This window comes from Panicum virgatum, chromosome 4N (assembly GCF_016808335.1).
Source record: "Panicum virgatum strain AP13 chromosome 4N, P.virgatum_v5, whole genome shotgun sequence".
NCBI classification, from domain to species: domain Eukaryota; kingdom Viridiplantae; phylum Streptophyta; class Magnoliopsida; order Poales; family Poaceae; genus Panicum; species Panicum virgatum.
The window spans coordinates 41,581,290-41,596,141 of record NC_053148.1 but is presented as its reverse complement, the minus strand read 5'-3'; the positions used below and the strand labels follow the sequence as shown (position 1 = coordinate 41,596,141).

Genomic DNA, 14,852 nt, shown 5'->3' with positions numbered 1-14,852 from the left:
GACTCCCTGTAAAAAAGAAAAAAAGATCTTCGCTATCTCGCTTTTTGCCCTTCTGATGAAAACATGGTTGTGGGCCGTGGCTTTTGCCTGCTACCAGTCTGCCACCTGCAGGTCCGATCCGCCACCATATTCTCGAGGGCTCCTGCATATTGGTTCCATGCTACGCAGTATCATAAGAGTTAATGGGCGATCTTCAATTCGGTACAAGAGCTAATCATCAGTTAATGGTAAACAAATAAAAACCTTGAAAGCTTTGTAGTAGGATGTTACATTGCGCACCCCATTGGAAGACGAAAAAGAATCATGGATTGAAAAGTTGCCATTTTTTGGAGTATATACATGTGGTTGCTGTGACACTGAGTTCCATCATTGCTCATTGTTCACTCTAACTAGTTATACAACCATGCATGTAGATTTCTTCTATGCGGTGTGTTTCCATCACTCCATAATTCATTATGCATTACATAGTGCACATAAAAGTGATGCAGCTGTAAGGTGGATCTTAATTGACTACAAGTAGATAATTGAAAAAAAAATCATGGAAACCGCCCGTGGTCACGTGTACTTTTATTAGAATCGAACATATATAATGTTTACCTTTGTGTTTAATATAGTGTAGGGGTTTATTCATCGATCAACAGGTTACAATGAAAAGCTTTTGACTTTTCTTTTTAATAAGATAAGAGAAGCAATGGGTAAGCATTAATCTTCTACACCAAGATGATGAGTCTTTCGATGATACAGCACGTAGTCACCAACAACGACCTCAATGGCCCGTACAAATAATAGTACATAAGTGAAATGACAACAAAGATATATCCAGCTATGATAATATCGATGGATACGCTTGTAGCCTTGTACCTCCACCTTGCCCTAATGGAATGCACCAAAGCACGTAATAAACCTGCCTGAATATATGCTTATTACACCTTCTGTGTTTCTATATAGACATTCTTGATACCATATGTTACCAATCAAAAGAAATTAAGCTGCCACCCCACTAAAAAGACCAATATCAACTAAATTCGTACCATACTCATGGAAGCACAAACCTCCTTTGATTTTTTGGATAGATGGGAAAAACTACCACGGGAACACAAACCTTCCTTGACTTTTTTTATTGATGAAAAAACTCTATACTACCACCTTTATTCGTCCAAAAAATTGAGCCAATAAGGGTAAAAAGTTGAACGGACATTAAATAAAGAATTTTATTCACCTCATGGCTTATACCAGGATGATAGAAACGCTATTCACCTTCTATCTTTTTGTGGATGGAAAGTCTTGTACTCTCAAATACGCCAACACTTGAAACTTTCCTAATAAAAGTGATGCAAAAAGTTGGTGCATTCCAGCTTATAGATAGATCATTATGCAAAATGAAGCATCTCACCCTCATCACACCTCCCATCGATAATATATGCCAGAACTATTTTTGGCGCAGGCCACATCACCTCGAACCACCTTATAGATAAAACCACACACTTTCAGGCGCCGTCTTCAATCGCTTTCCAGCTCTAGCCGCCACCGCTGGCTCACGGCTCGCAAAAAGAGTGCTTTAGCAAACCACTACAGATAAAACCACATACTTTTGGGTGCCGCATGCGATCGCTGTTCGGCTCTAGCCACCATCACAGCTCAAAAAGAGTGGTTTGCTGACAATTACAGATAAAACCACACACTTTCAGGCACCGCATGCGATCACTTTACAGCTCTAGCCGCCATCGCCGCTCACGAAGAGCGGTTTAGCGACCATCGAAATAAAAGAAGCACCGATAATTCTAAATTAGAATACACAAAACCGCTCTTATACAATAATAAAACAGCGACCAGCCGCTAGTATAAATAAGGTTGGGCTGTATATATAGCCGTGGGGCCGGAGCGAGGAAGCATACTGCATACCCCAGTTGCAGTGGTGCCCCCTCCCTCCCCTGTTCCCCTTCTCCTCCCGCCCGGGCGTCTCCACTGCTAGTCCCTCTCTGTCGCGCGCAGCCCCGCGGTTTCCTCACCGACATCCGGCTCCATTCCCTCCCCCTCCCCTGCCCCTCTCCCGCGTAATCCAACCGCTAATAATAACCGCTCCTCCGATTAGCGCCATCCCCACCGCTATAATTACGCCCCCGCCTGCGCGCGCGGGCCTATCAGCCCTAGCTTAAGCTAACCCGGCCGCCTCTGCTGCTCGCCTCCTCACTCGCGCGCGAGTCGTGGTCGTGTCTAGTCAGCTGCTAGCTAGGGTTAGGGTTCGCTGCTGCGCTCGCGCGTGCATGCGCGCGGGCTGGGCGCGGCAGGGATGACGCCGCAGCGGTCGCCGGCGGGGGCCGGAGGGGGAGGGGGCACGCCGGCGCTGCACTACCTGAACGCGCCGTACGGGGACACCACCTTCACCAAGGTCTTCGTGGGGGGCCTCGCGTGGGAGACGCGCAACGAGGGGCTGCGCGCGCACTTCGAGGTCTACGGGGACATCCTCGAGGCCGTCGTCATCACCGACCGCACCACGGGCCGCTCCAAGGGCTACGGATTCGTGAGCACGCCTTCCTCCTCTGCTTTTTCTCTTGTCCGTATCTGCTGTGCTGGCACGGGGGGTGCTTGGCCCGTACGTCTTTTTTCCTTCTCTGTTGGGGATCAGAGGTCTGGTTCGGTTCTGGAACTAGAGGTTGCGATTCTCTGTGCGGGGATGGAGTTTGTGGGTTGAATTTGGAGGTTCTGGGATCAGCGGTGGCTGTGGCCGCCGCTGCAATTGGCCGTGAAGGTCTTAGAATTTGGCAGTTTTGCATTCTGTGCCCGGAAATTTGGTGGATTGTTGACTCATTAGTGATAGAAACGAGGGGAGGAGTTAGATTCTGTTACAGAGAGGGGTGAAAAGTTCTCCTGTTAAGCATTTCTATGGTTTATATTCATTTTTTTTTCAAGCACTTGGTTCAATTCTGACTTACCGGAATTGAAATGAAATTTAGTATTTTCCCCTGTGATTCAGGGAACTATTTGTATTTTGATAGGGGTATGCTGAAATCAGTGCAACCTTTGGGGTTTCCAAATTCAGCTCAGATATTTCGTCTTTTTCCTACTTTTGATTCATCTTAATTATGTTTGGAGGTGTGTACAGGTAACCTTCCGGGACCCAGAATCCGCGAGGATGGCCTGCATGGACCCGTACCCGGTTATTGATGGGCGGCGCGCTAATTGCAATCTCGCCATCTTAGGGAGGCCTGGTCCAGCTGTGCCTTTCGGTAGGTCTGCTAACCTGGTTCTCTGTTTTCCTATCTGTTTTTCTGGACACCCTGTTTTCCTAATTGCACAGCTGTCAGATGTACATATGATTCTTTCCAGCTGCTTAAGCTCTTGGTGGAATGTAATTTCTTAAACAATGCCCAATTCCCAATGTATTGGAGTCATCACAATCATACATTTTCAATGATTTCGTAGTTACAAAGCTTGATGCTTAGGTTTGTGCACTGCCTATTCTTTTCAACCACTAATAGTCTTGCCACTAGTTCTAAAAGAAGGAAAAGGACTTGTCAGCAGAGGAGCAGTAGATATTTAATTCCTTGCCTGAACATTCATAGCACCAAAGATGGCTGTAGGATCTTCTACAAGCTCATGTATAAAGAAGCATTAGCTGTTATATAAACAAACCAATACAGCCACTAGTCCCCTCTGACAATTATGTTTGGGCCTTTGGGGTTAGTGTTGGACTTGATAAAGGGAATAATTGATAACAGAAAGAGTATGAGCTGGTAGGTGGTAGAAAGGGTTGGCGATCATCACTGCTTTTCGATACAAATTGGCCACTTACATCAGACATATATTTCATAGTCTTCAACTTGGAATGACAGATATTAATCATCAGAAGATCAACATTTTTGCTTGGGATGGAATGCAAAGCTTTTGAGATGCTTAGTGTTTATTTATGGGCCTAAGTGGATATTTTTCTATACACTGTTACAGAGAGAGAGGGTAGTAAAGTAGCAAAGGTTTCTTAAGTTTACTAGAAAATTATTGGCTTGCACTTTTTCTCTCAGAAAGATTTGTCCAAACCCATCAGTAGAAAGTCTAAACTGCAATATAACTCCCCGATCTATGCACCAACAAGTTTCCCTTAAACTCACCTCTGCTAGTCTCATATCTGCTGCAAAAGCTTGTTGCTAAGAAACTTTCTTATTGCTTAATGTAATGTACACATGTTCACCATTTTAGCATGTGTTTGTGTTTTTGATTATTGTGATAAAGTTTCCCCTGCTTTTCAATGTGGTAGTAGCACCTGTAAGGCCGGTCATCCCATACAATGGAGGTGTGGCGGTTCCAGGGGGCATGTATGTGCAAAGCCCAACATATCAGCAACCCCCTTACAACTACTCACAGGCCTTTGTATATCCTTCTTATGGGTAGGTTAACAGTTCATTCGATGCATTGTTGGCAAAGATCATGCACAGCTATGAATTTGATCTCCTGTTAGGCTGTGAATATCTGGCATGATGATTAAAGTTGTAGCTAGCCTAACTTATGATTTGCAGGATGTAGTGTAGAAAATTTCTCCACTTGCAAGAATACCTTTTCTTTATTTCCAAGTGAACAGCATAGTTGTTTAAATACTGACCAATTGTATATCCTTCTTATGGGTAGGTTAACAGTTCATTCTATGCATTGTTGGCAAAGATCATGCACAGCTATGAATTTGATCTCCTGTTAGGCTGCGAATATCTGGCATGCTGATTAAAGTTGTAGCTAGCCTAACTTATGATTTGCAGGATGTAGTGTAGAAAATTTCCCCACTTGCAAGAATACCTTTTCTTTATTTCCAAGTGAACAGCTTAGTTGTTAGAATACTGACCAATTGTTTTTTTATGCAGGCCAGCAACATATGGACCTGAATACTTATATCAGCAGGTGGAAAACTCCAGAGCCATTAAACAATATTTTTTTCTTGTTAATATAATCAAATGAAATTGTTACTCATTTGTTTTATTTTTAGCTTTGTAGAATGCATATGGTCCATATGTTGGACAACAGTTTGTCCCAGTTTATGGTGGTCCCAGGACAGTAGGCCCAGCAGTCTACCCGTATGGGCAGTTTGGCCAACCTGTACCAAGTGATCATGCTTATTCTCCTGGTTATGCACCAGGTCATGTTCTCCCACTATCGAATCAGAATGTTAATGCTGCAAATGTTGTGCGCGTGCCACCTGTTCAGCAACAATTTCCTCCAGGTAAGAAGTCCACTGTTGTGTTACATCAAACATACTTGTCCTAGAATATCTGTTATATTGCTCAGGACCATCTTATCATGCTCTTCATATAATTTGTAAAGTACTTTTGTGAAAACAGGAGGCCCACGCCCTCAGCAACAGATTTTGGTCCCTGCTCGTGCACCACCATTCCCACAGAACAACATTTCTGAACAAGCATCGGGCTGACAAGGATGCCAGAAAGTGACAATTTGAGGTGTGTTTACCTCTCAAGTACTCCTACATGTCTTCCCATTATTCTGTTGTAACATCTTGTTTCCCTCTCTCTAGGTATCCTATAGTCTGCAGCAGGACTAAGAACAGCAGAACCGCTAAATTGGGCGGCATGCTTCTTTTTCTTGCAAACTGTTTTCTTTTGCACTCTAAAGGTTAGTTATTGCATTTATCTAACATCTAAAACATGCCCTTCTATTAAAGAAACTAGGGCATCAGAGTATGCTGCATCGTGTCTGAATCAATCCATCTGTTTCTCACTATATTTCAGGTTGCCCTTATCCATGGTTACCTGAATTGTTATAATGTGAACGTCTCTGATCTGTCCCGCCGGATGGGGCAGGAAAGTGCTGAGAAACTGAAGATGAAGCCACTCTTGCTCAGCTTCTGTCAGTGTCTGTACATTCCCCATCTCCTGCCAGAAATTCTGATAGCTGGTGGTCTGTGCCCGGACCAAGTGGATGCCGGAATTGGAGTCCGGCTTCCAACCTGTGTATAATATAGGTCATCTAGGTTCAAATCGTAGAACAGGTCCATTCTTTCGAACATCTGGTTGTGTATATACATTCCTTTTCTCTGTCCTTTTTTCAGTATCTTCAGTGCATGTTTTCATGTCGCATTAGGGTATAGGTCATTCAGCGTCACTGTATCGTTGGTGGGTCTTGTACATTATTATCCTGAAACTGTAAAATTATATATCTCTATGTCAACTGTAATCAAATAATGACAGCCCTATCCTGGGAAAGAATGTGGATTCGTTGCAAGGATGCGACAACGAAAAAACAGGGGAGTATAGTATGTTGTCAATCCGTTTCTATGAATAAAATACACATATATGAACAATATATGAGCTAGAATGAAAGACATTCTGGTGACATCTACCTCCACATTGCACAAATATTACGAAGTAGCAAACGAGTAACTTAAAACTCCGATTATCTCATGTTATATACACTTGATCTCGGCCACCAGCATTTTGGGTCAAAAATTGCCTCGGTGCAGGACATTGGTTCCATATTCTTCAGTCAGTCTGCTTGCCCACGGAATGCATTGAAATGAATGCTGCTTAGACTTATCCCAAAATCCACAGCATTTTTATGTGAGCCTGCGAAGCAAGAGAACCAGCTCAACTGACCGGTAAGAGAGGACCTAGAACCAAAGAGATATTCCACCTTGTATTCGATCATTCCAAATGTATAACCAGTTGCACCTGGGGTGTGCCGGCCTATTGGTTAATCCCTAGTAGCGTAGGGTGATGGGCTGAACTACAGCGTCAGAATGGGTCACAAAACTGTACACTCTGCCATCTGCATGTGACAATCTCCCATTATACTCTTATCATGGGGCCTATAACTGAATGGAAGATATTGTAGAGTGCGAGTTGAACTTCTCCCGAGCTATGCTCGCAGCGGACCAGATCAACAAACAATGGGAAAAAGCAGGGCAATATTCTGCCAAAAGACTCCCTCTCCAGATCGCCCAGCAATTTCATGACTTGAAGGGCTAGCAAAGACCTAGCGGCCAGTTCCTCTTTCTTAGTAGCACTCAGTGGCACAGCACAATTTAGAGATGGATTTCTGTGAGATGATTCATCACATGGTTCATGTCTTGCGCAATTCAGATAGGTTTGCAGTATTTTCTTGCAGGTATTAAGTACTTGTGATTCTATGTCCATTTCTTCCGACAGATTAGGATAGTCATGTTGCAGAGCTTGTAGAAGTTTGAGGTAACTCTGGTAGGATTCATTCTCAAAATGGACAATAGCTGGCTCAGATACCTCCAAAAGGGAACATGCTTTATGGAATTTCATCTGCAAGGAAGATTCTGAGCTCACTTCACTTGAATATGTCGTAATATCTGACACTATCTCCAATAGAATGCCCATATGCTCAGCACGAAGATATTTTCTGTTTTCCTCGTATAATTTAGTAATGCTCTGCATGAAAGAAAACAAAATACTGTCATGTTACAATCATCTGACAATTTAGAAACAAAGATTGACACTTCCAGATTATTTGTATTAGTTAAGAAGTTTTCTTGTTTTTTTTATGTGACCTAAAAATCAAAATCTGGAATCAATGACATACATAGTGACATCTCAACAAAAACAAACTGCCCCATAGAGGCAATTGGGGAAGGTTCAGTTAATAAAGTAATCAGGATATGCCAATGCCAATGTTGCAGTTGGACTGCATTACCGCAGTCATCACAAAAAGGCCCAGTCGGTCACAGCTGATAGCTTGACAGTCTGATACCAAGGGCAACTAGGATGTACTCAGCGGCTTCAAACCAAAATCTGTTAGGTTTAATTGCACTATTCTATCTCCAAAATTTGGTTCTTATTCCTAGATCAACTTTCTTAAAGACAGCCGGTACACAAGGGTATGCAGGGCACTTATGAAAACTTCAATACCTGAATCACTACAAGCAGTAGGGCCATATGATTCTTCAGTTTGACAATAGCATAAGAGGCTGTCTCCATATTTGCTTCCTCTTCATCATTACTGTACATTTCATGATCCAAATATTGCTCAGTTTCCGAATAAGAATCAAGTCTATCTGGGATTTCAATATCTTGCATCATCCTTAAAATTTTAGATAATATGACAAAGGTATGTTTCACTGATTCTTTGAAGCAGACCAATATCTCTTTCCATTCCTCCTCAGAAAGTTTGTTACCAACCCCCTCCGTTAAACGCATAATTGCAGATACACCAGCAGTAGCACAATGCTTGTAGGGGCTTCTGACAAAACTTGTGACAATGGATGCAATTCTAGCAAGTTCTGGTCGTACCAGATCAAAGAAATTAACAAACAAACCGACCAAGCACTTCATTGCCAATGTTTGTGTTTCAAGATCAGGTAAATTAGATGTTGAAATCTGATCATTGGGTGTGGACATTTCACTGTTAAATAGAGGATAAACAATACGTTCAAAGATGTCCATCCAGATCGTCTGTGAAAACAAGTGTCCATGATCCTTTAAAATGTCAAAAAGTACTCCTACAGCACCCTTCTTAATAGTCATTCTTGGATCAGTTGTCAACTTGGCTAAACCTGAAATGGCAAAGGAGGGTATCAATTTAAAATGTTCATGTGCTTCAGAGTATCATCATCAAGAAGATTCAACCTGCACGATAAATAAACCTAATATTATAATTTCAAGGTGAAAAAGAATGCAGTACCCGCAAGGAGAGGCACCCAGAGGGAAACAAAACCATCTTTGTGCACAGTGGCATTTTCACCCAACATGTCTGAATTCCTGGGTTGTTCAGCACCTCTATCTTGACAAACAAATCCTTCCTCAGCAAGTTTAACAGCACAGAATCGGAGAAATGCGATAGCATTGAGATTGGCATCACTGTTAAACTGGCTGCTCGTAAATGCAATAAGACAAGTAACACAATCAGTGAATGTTGTTGTCTCTGTTTCAGTTATGTGATGAAAATAATCTCGAATAATTTTTTCTACAGTCTCAAATGCCAATAGAACTGTACTTCTTGTATCATCAGCAGCGGCAGAAGTAAAAACCTGTAAGTTGATGAAATTTTAGATAGGACACGATAGCACTAACTTGCAGATGAACAAAAATATCAGAATAAACTAAACATAAAGATCAATACATACCATAAAAACACCTTTCCACCCAGACTTTATGTTATGAACCCGACTCAGAACCATCTGTGAGACACACCTAACAATAAGCTCTCGTACTTCTGGAGCATTACTTCTCTGCATGACAACCACAAAAGGTCTAAGGAACTCATTTTGAAAGTTATAGTTTGCCAATTCCTCTCTTTCCAGAAACTTCATGGCCAGCTGCCTCAGAGAGTCCATCACAAATATAGAGACAGAAAGATTTTCCAACAACCCAACAGACACAAAAAAGTCTGACAAAACTTTCCAAATCCGTGACCACACCAGACGTATGCGGTTCATATTGTAGTGCCTGCACAAACAAAGTTCGGAATTAGAGTAGCCAAAAGGCATCAAGTGATAGCTGTTCTTGCCATAAGTAAAGATTTGATCTTGTAGGTGGGTCTGAGAAATTTCTTACGCGATCTCTACTATTTTTGTAAGGCAGAAGATACGAGGGTCCACTGGAGACTGCAACTCAGTCATTGAGACCTTGCAAAGAGCCTTCACAAAAGCAACAATAGCATCACTGTTTAATCTTTGGCTATGGGCAAAGATATGATTTAACTCAACAATGCCAATCTGATCCAACAAATTTATGTTTGATAGGAAATTATTGATCTGCTCAGGAGTGACCAATGCTGACACACTGGCTTTTGCTACTGTGCTGTCATAACTGCCGCCTCTAACAGCAGCCATCACAGCAGGATTCTGAAGAGCGTTGGTTTTCTTGGAAGATAAAACAGAAGTAGACTTCTGATTTTTATCTTCTGCCTCAATCGGAGGAACTGTCAGAAATGAAGCATCAGTAGGAACCCCTTCTCCAAGCAGATGTAAATGCTCAAACCGTGATAAACAAGTTAAGACATGCTCCCAAGCTTCCTGCAAGTAATTGCCATATTCGATTGCGATAGATATTATAGCCTGTTCATGAACATAAGGAAAAATTATCATTCCACTACTTTGAAACAGCCAGATCTGCCAAACAAATGCGTCAATAAAGTATAGCATACAGAACTATTGCACTGGCTCAACAGTTCAGTATCACAAATATTGGAAAGATCGTCACCCAATATAAAAGGAACCTCAGATAATTATGATTTGCCCCTACTTTGAGGCCTAACTATGATTTTGCCCTCCTTTCTTCACTTTTGCCCAATTGTCCCTGCTGTTTCTGAAATGTTTGAACCACTGCCCCTGCGGAAACAACAGGTACAATGGTGCAAAGTGGAAAAAAATCCAAAATGTTTTTCCAAAAAAAGGAGGGCAAATTCAGAATTAGGCCCCAAACTTGGGGCAGCATGCAAATGCCCCGAGGAACATTCAATAAGTTCAAGAATCAGGTGATGCATCTCTCTTTTTTTTCGTTTGAGACATGAATAAGCATATTTGTTGATAGCCTTTGTTACATATTGGAGAAAACATCAGAAAATCCAGAATATCACTTTTTTGATGGTTTGAACCCCCACTATGCTAGAAAGTAAAGCATCATTAATTCATTATGTTTTGAAACAAAAGCTTATGGGGACAAATAAGACTTAATACACCTTACTTACTGGACTGCTCAGCAACAAATTATCAGAAACCTTTAAATTAGACAAGCAAATATGCTTTGTGTGGCCTCTTACCTTCATAGCATCAACATTTTTTTGCTTCATGTCTGCAGCAGAATGGAGGGATGTGAATTTAGCTATGGATGTTAAAAAAGCATCCCTCTGTGTCTGCATGCACATAACAGAAGTGACATGCACAGAAAATCTTAATCCCTTCAAACATTGTGATGTGGCAGCCTTATCGTCACACTGATCAAGAAGGACACTGAACGCAGCCATCATAGGAGCCCAACACGACTCCATCATGAATCTTAAAATGGTTGCATCAGAAACAACATAAAATGTGGACCTGTATTATGCACAACCTCAAATTAATAAATGCCGCTAAGGGCATAAGTAGTTTAAATGGCAAATCATGGTGATCTTACTCTAATTTCCCACGCTTTGCTTTGAATTTTTCTTGTATGTGCTTAATGAGCAAGTCATTGGCTCCTACTGCCTTGTCTTCCGCTGGTCTCCAGTTGACAAAGTTTATGATATTGTCTAAGCCTAGAAGCCTACTTACGCTATTGGATTGCTTGGCTTGTGCAACTGATGAATCAGCACTCATTTTGATTTCATTGTTGACAATCTGGTCATAAAGTGCACTCAGATAATCTTCTGGCAAATCCTTCCCATCATCTATTCCTCTGTTGTTGCGCATAAAATCTGCCTTGGACATCTGCACAAGAAAATATAAATTACTTCATGAACCATTGCCAGATGCTAGAAAAATTATCATTAACTTACCTTGTTCTTCACCATTGGATTATGAGCATCAGTGTTTAGCAGGATCACAGAATAAGCAAGAACATATGCCGTATCTGCACTAGTGAAAGCGTTTGGATTACATTTACAGTAGCATTGAGCAAACTTCTCCATGATCCGATCAATTTTTTGAGCTTCTCCTGGCAATCTGAAACCTTGCAAGAAGAACCTAATTGCCTGACCAAAGTCCATCCCTTTGAAGTTTAATGCGTCCACATAAGCATGCATAACTTTGAGGGGAAAGTCATCTCTTTCACCCAAATAGTCGCCTACCATTGTTGCATTTAAGCCAGCAGTATTTCTCAAGAAAGAAGCCACATCTTCTGGAGACTGACCTATTTTCTTGCTCCGCATGAGAAAATCAATACCTTTCGAAGGTTTTTTATTGAATAAGGCGATTCCTTTCTGCAAAAAAGAAACTTTAGACCTATCCGTAATCTCAAAGACAGACCTAGTTTAATTAAGGAGAAAGCCAAATTCAAGTAAGCAACCACACCTGAAGTTCCATCTTGTAAGCACGCCGCTGTTCAAGCGAGGAAGAGTCAGTTACGTCTGAATTACTAGTATCAAACTGCAGTTCATAATCCATCCCACTCCCTTCTTCTCCATTATTGATATTTTGGTTGTCCACTGAATTTAGATTTTCAGAGCTGCTGGGAGAAAATTCACCAATTCGAAGTTGTTGGTCCATCCATGCACTCATCGACTTCATAATAGTTGCAAGGCACTTGACAGACTCAATCCTAAATGTTTGGTCTTGTGCAACAGTTAATGTTGTTGTAGATCCAGCAGGGACACCTAAAGCAGTCTTTAGTAGTCCATTGACAATCCTGTGAAGATCTGATAGAATTAGCAGGCTTCACCGTATACTTAGGGAATAGCAACTGTGGTATAGCAGTAGTAGAAGAGAACAACTATGCTCATTGTCAATTCGTTATATTTGATAAGAAATTTAACAAGTAATACTGATCACAAAAAACGAAACTGAAGGAGAATGCCCATCTGGACAAAATAATAACGTACCTTTCAAAAATATTTGGTGCATCAACATCACAATCAAAGTTCACAAAGATATCAATAATAACCTGAGGTTCTTTACATATCTTCTCCAGAAAGTTTAGAACTGTCATCTTCTGCAGAAAACTAGGCTGGAGGACATTTTCAAGAACTCTTAAGATAAGCATAGGAAAAAACATTCCAATTTCCTCCTTCAAACCAGATCTAAACCTTGATATTAGACTCATAAAAATGGAACACAATAACTGAAAGACACTCATTGCAGACAAGGCACTGTTCTTCAACAAGGATAAGCAAAGGTACTGCTTAACTGCTTCAAGGTACCTGCATTAATAAGATTAAAAAAAACGTATCAGCGATTTGTACTCTGTTAGGCACATAATCAATTTAGCATTTCTATATGAAATGACCAAAACAACTTCCACTTATCCACTATGAATTCTTTCGGGCGTTGCTGCTTGATGGATACATTCCCACATGACTAAGCTCTATCATACTTAAAAGTACCAGTCAGTTGCACTAAGATATTTCGCACTAGTGTCACCAATTAGTTATTTCTTCTCCCTCCACCAGTATCAGCTTAGATCTGCAGATCTGAGAGGGTGTCCACTGTCCATGCATGTACTGTTAACAAGCATGGGGTATGTACACAGTTGGAAAATCTAGCTGGTTGAATATCAATCAGTACTTGCAGTTCTCATTCTAGTTATATGAGAAAACTAGTTGAGTATCATAGTTGGAAGCTTTAGCATGTACATGAGTACATCAAGGGTATCTGATATAGACACTAAATCTGTCCTTGGAACACACATGCTCCTTCACCAGCTAGATCCTTGCAGAACAACCACTATGACAGCTAATTGCACAAAACATGGCGAAAGATAACCTTATTACCCGACCCAGTGACTAAGTGAAAATCATGGACCTTGCTAACGCTCTCATGTGTACGCTGGAAAGGGCTGGGATCCAAATCATAAGGAATTAGTTCAAATTCAAGTCCAAATTTCCTGGACAATGCATCTAGTTCAAATCGGCCCTCAGTGTTGTTATAGATAGTAGTAAAATGTTTCTACGTATTCCACTTTACTCTTCCTGGCTTCCACAGTTCTACCCTTATCATTTGCACCCTTCAAGACTCATTGCAGCAATAACACAAAAGAAGATAGTTAGTGGAACATCGCAATAAAATAGAAATCGATGATCCGAACCATCTTGGTGTGGTACATACTTTTCATTTGTCTTCCAGAAAGGTCCTGCATTGTCAACAACCATCCTAACCAGCTCGAGTGACAAAACCTTCCCCCGCAATAGCATTGGATCATCAGGGCTATCAGGCGTACCAAACTTCATCGACAACTTGCAGATGTTCTTGAACAAAGCCAGGCCGTCCTCCCTGATTTTGCTTATTCCACCATCATCCCCACTTCCTTCCCACTGAATTGGCGCCGCATCCACAGGGGGTGCCTCCTCCGGCAAGTCGCTCCCCTCCATGGCCTCGTTTATGAACGCCTGTGCTGCCTGGACAACGCTGGAGTCGTTGAGGCTGCGGTCGGAGAGGTCCATCATGTCAGCAGCGGAGACGGTGCGCACGCGCACGTCCATGGCGTCGGCCTCGACGCGCGCGAACACGATGGCCAGCACCTGCGCGATGGCCAGCTTGGCGCAGAGCTGGTTGCCGCCGCTGGCACTTCCGAGGTAGACGTTGTAGCACGCCTTGACCACCTGGCCCAGGCACTCCCCGCTGACGGAGACGCCCGGGCACCGCGCGAACGCGACGAGCACGCGCAGCACGGCGAGCTCGAGCGCGTCGTCGCCGCCGCCGCCGAGCGAGACGCAGGAGAGCACCGCGGCGAAGAGCCTGGAGGCCGGGGAGGGCGGCGAGGAGGCGGAGGGGTCCGCGGCGTCGACGTCGCCTTGGAGGAGGCGGAGGGAGAGGAGCCCCGCGACGCACTCGAGCGCGGGCTCGGCCACCTTCGGGGACCCCGGGTCGAGCGCGAGCAGCAGCGCGCCGAGGGCGGCGTCGGCGGCGGGCGCGGGGAGGCCCGGGACCGGGGAGGCGGGATCCGAGGGCTCGTCGGGCCCCGGCGCGGTCGCGGAGGAGAGGAGGTCGAGCGCGGACTTGGAGGCGGCCACGAGCGCGGCGTGCCGGCGCCAGGAGGAGTGCTTGATGACCTTGTCGAGCGCGCGGGCGAGCACGCGGGCGCCCGGGGCGCCCTCGGCGTCGGGCTCCGACGACGACATTGGGGCGGTGACTGCGGTGCGACTAGGCGGCGGTGGCGGGTGGACTCATCGGAGGCGGGGGTGGGAGCACGGGAGATCTGGTGGGCGGTGGCCGGTGACGCGTTGCTCTGCTCTGCTGCTGTCTGGTGCCCGGTTCTGGAAAG

General features: G+C 43.4%; 2 protein-coding genes across 4 annotated transcripts; one reads left to right on the top strand and one right to left on the bottom strand.

The window, feature by feature from the left end:
• Positions 1 to 1,997: 1,997 nt before the first annotated feature.
• Positions 1,998 to 6,240, top strand: LOC120671157 (RNA-binding protein 24-A-like). 2 transcript variants are annotated; one of them, XM_039951428.1, is made up of 8 exons: positions 1,998 to 2,521; positions 3,104 to 3,227; positions 4,256 to 4,382; positions 4,848 to 4,884; positions 4,978 to 5,203; positions 5,322 to 5,438; positions 5,513 to 5,610; positions 5,727 to 6,219. In XM_039951428.1, the coding sequence occupies exons 1-6, from the start codon at positions 2,291 to 2,293 to the stop codon at positions 5,408 to 5,410; spliced, it is 834 nt and encodes a 277-aa protein (XP_039807362.1). In that variant the 5' UTR covers positions 1,998 to 2,290; the 3' UTR covers positions 5,411 to 5,438; positions 5,513 to 5,610; positions 5,727 to 6,219. The 2 variants fall into 2 exon arrangements, with proteins under 2 accessions (XP_039807362.1, XP_039807361.1); XM_039951427.1 differs by having other exon boundaries at positions 2,004 to 2,521; positions 4,253 to 4,382; positions 5,727 to 6,240.
• On the bottom strand, positions 6,038 to 14,850 carry LOC120671156 (brefeldin A-inhibited guanine nucleotide-exchange protein 1-like). 2 transcript variants are annotated; one of them, XM_039951426.1, is made up of 11 exons: positions 13,697 to 14,850; positions 12,475 to 12,792; positions 11,948 to 12,281; positions 11,434 to 11,856; positions 11,073 to 11,365; positions 10,720 to 10,993; positions 9,513 to 9,973; positions 9,083 to 9,404; positions 8,641 to 8,986; positions 7,869 to 8,512; positions 6,038 to 7,391 (listed from the first exon to the last, which is right to left on the bottom strand). In XM_039951426.1, exons 1-11 carry the CDS (start codon positions 14,707 to 14,709, stop codon positions 6,783 to 6,785), a joined length of 5,037 nt encoding a protein of 1,678 aa, XP_039807360.1. In that variant the 5' UTR covers positions 14,710 to 14,850; the 3' UTR covers positions 6,038 to 6,782. The 2 variants fall into 2 exon arrangements, with proteins under 2 accessions (XP_039807360.1, XP_039807359.1); XM_039951425.1 differs by having other exon boundaries at positions 9,513 to 10,015; positions 13,697 to 14,849.
• Positions 14,851 to 14,852: the final 2 nt, after the last annotated feature.

Excerpts from the sequence above, each read along its gene's own strand:
- LOC120671157 (XM_039951427.1), top strand. The coding sequence starts at position 2,291 with ATGACGCCGCAGCGGTCGCCGGCGGGGGCCGGAGGGGGAGGGGGCACG. Across the intron at positions 4,383-4,847 it reads TTTGTATATCCTTCTTATGG|GCCAGCAACATATGGACCTG; the intron begins GTAGGTTAACAG and ends TTTTTTATGCAG. Across the intron at positions 4,885-4,977 it reads CTGAATACTTATATCAGCAG|AATGCATATGGTCCATATGT; the intron begins GTGGAAAACTCC and ends TTAGCTTTGTAG.
- LOC120671156 (XM_039951425.1), bottom strand. The coding sequence starts at position 14,709 with ATGTCGTCGTCGGAGCCCGACGCCGAGGGCGCCCCGGGCGCCCGCGTG. Across the intron at positions 12,282-12,474 it reads GCACCAAATATTTTTGAAAG|GATTGTCAATGGACTACTAA; the intron begins GTACGTTATTAT and ends AGATCTTCACAG. Across the intron at positions 7,392-7,868 it reads TACTGCTTGTAGTGATTCAG|AGCATTACTAAATTATACGA; the intron begins GTATTGAAGTTT and ends TCTTTCATGCAG.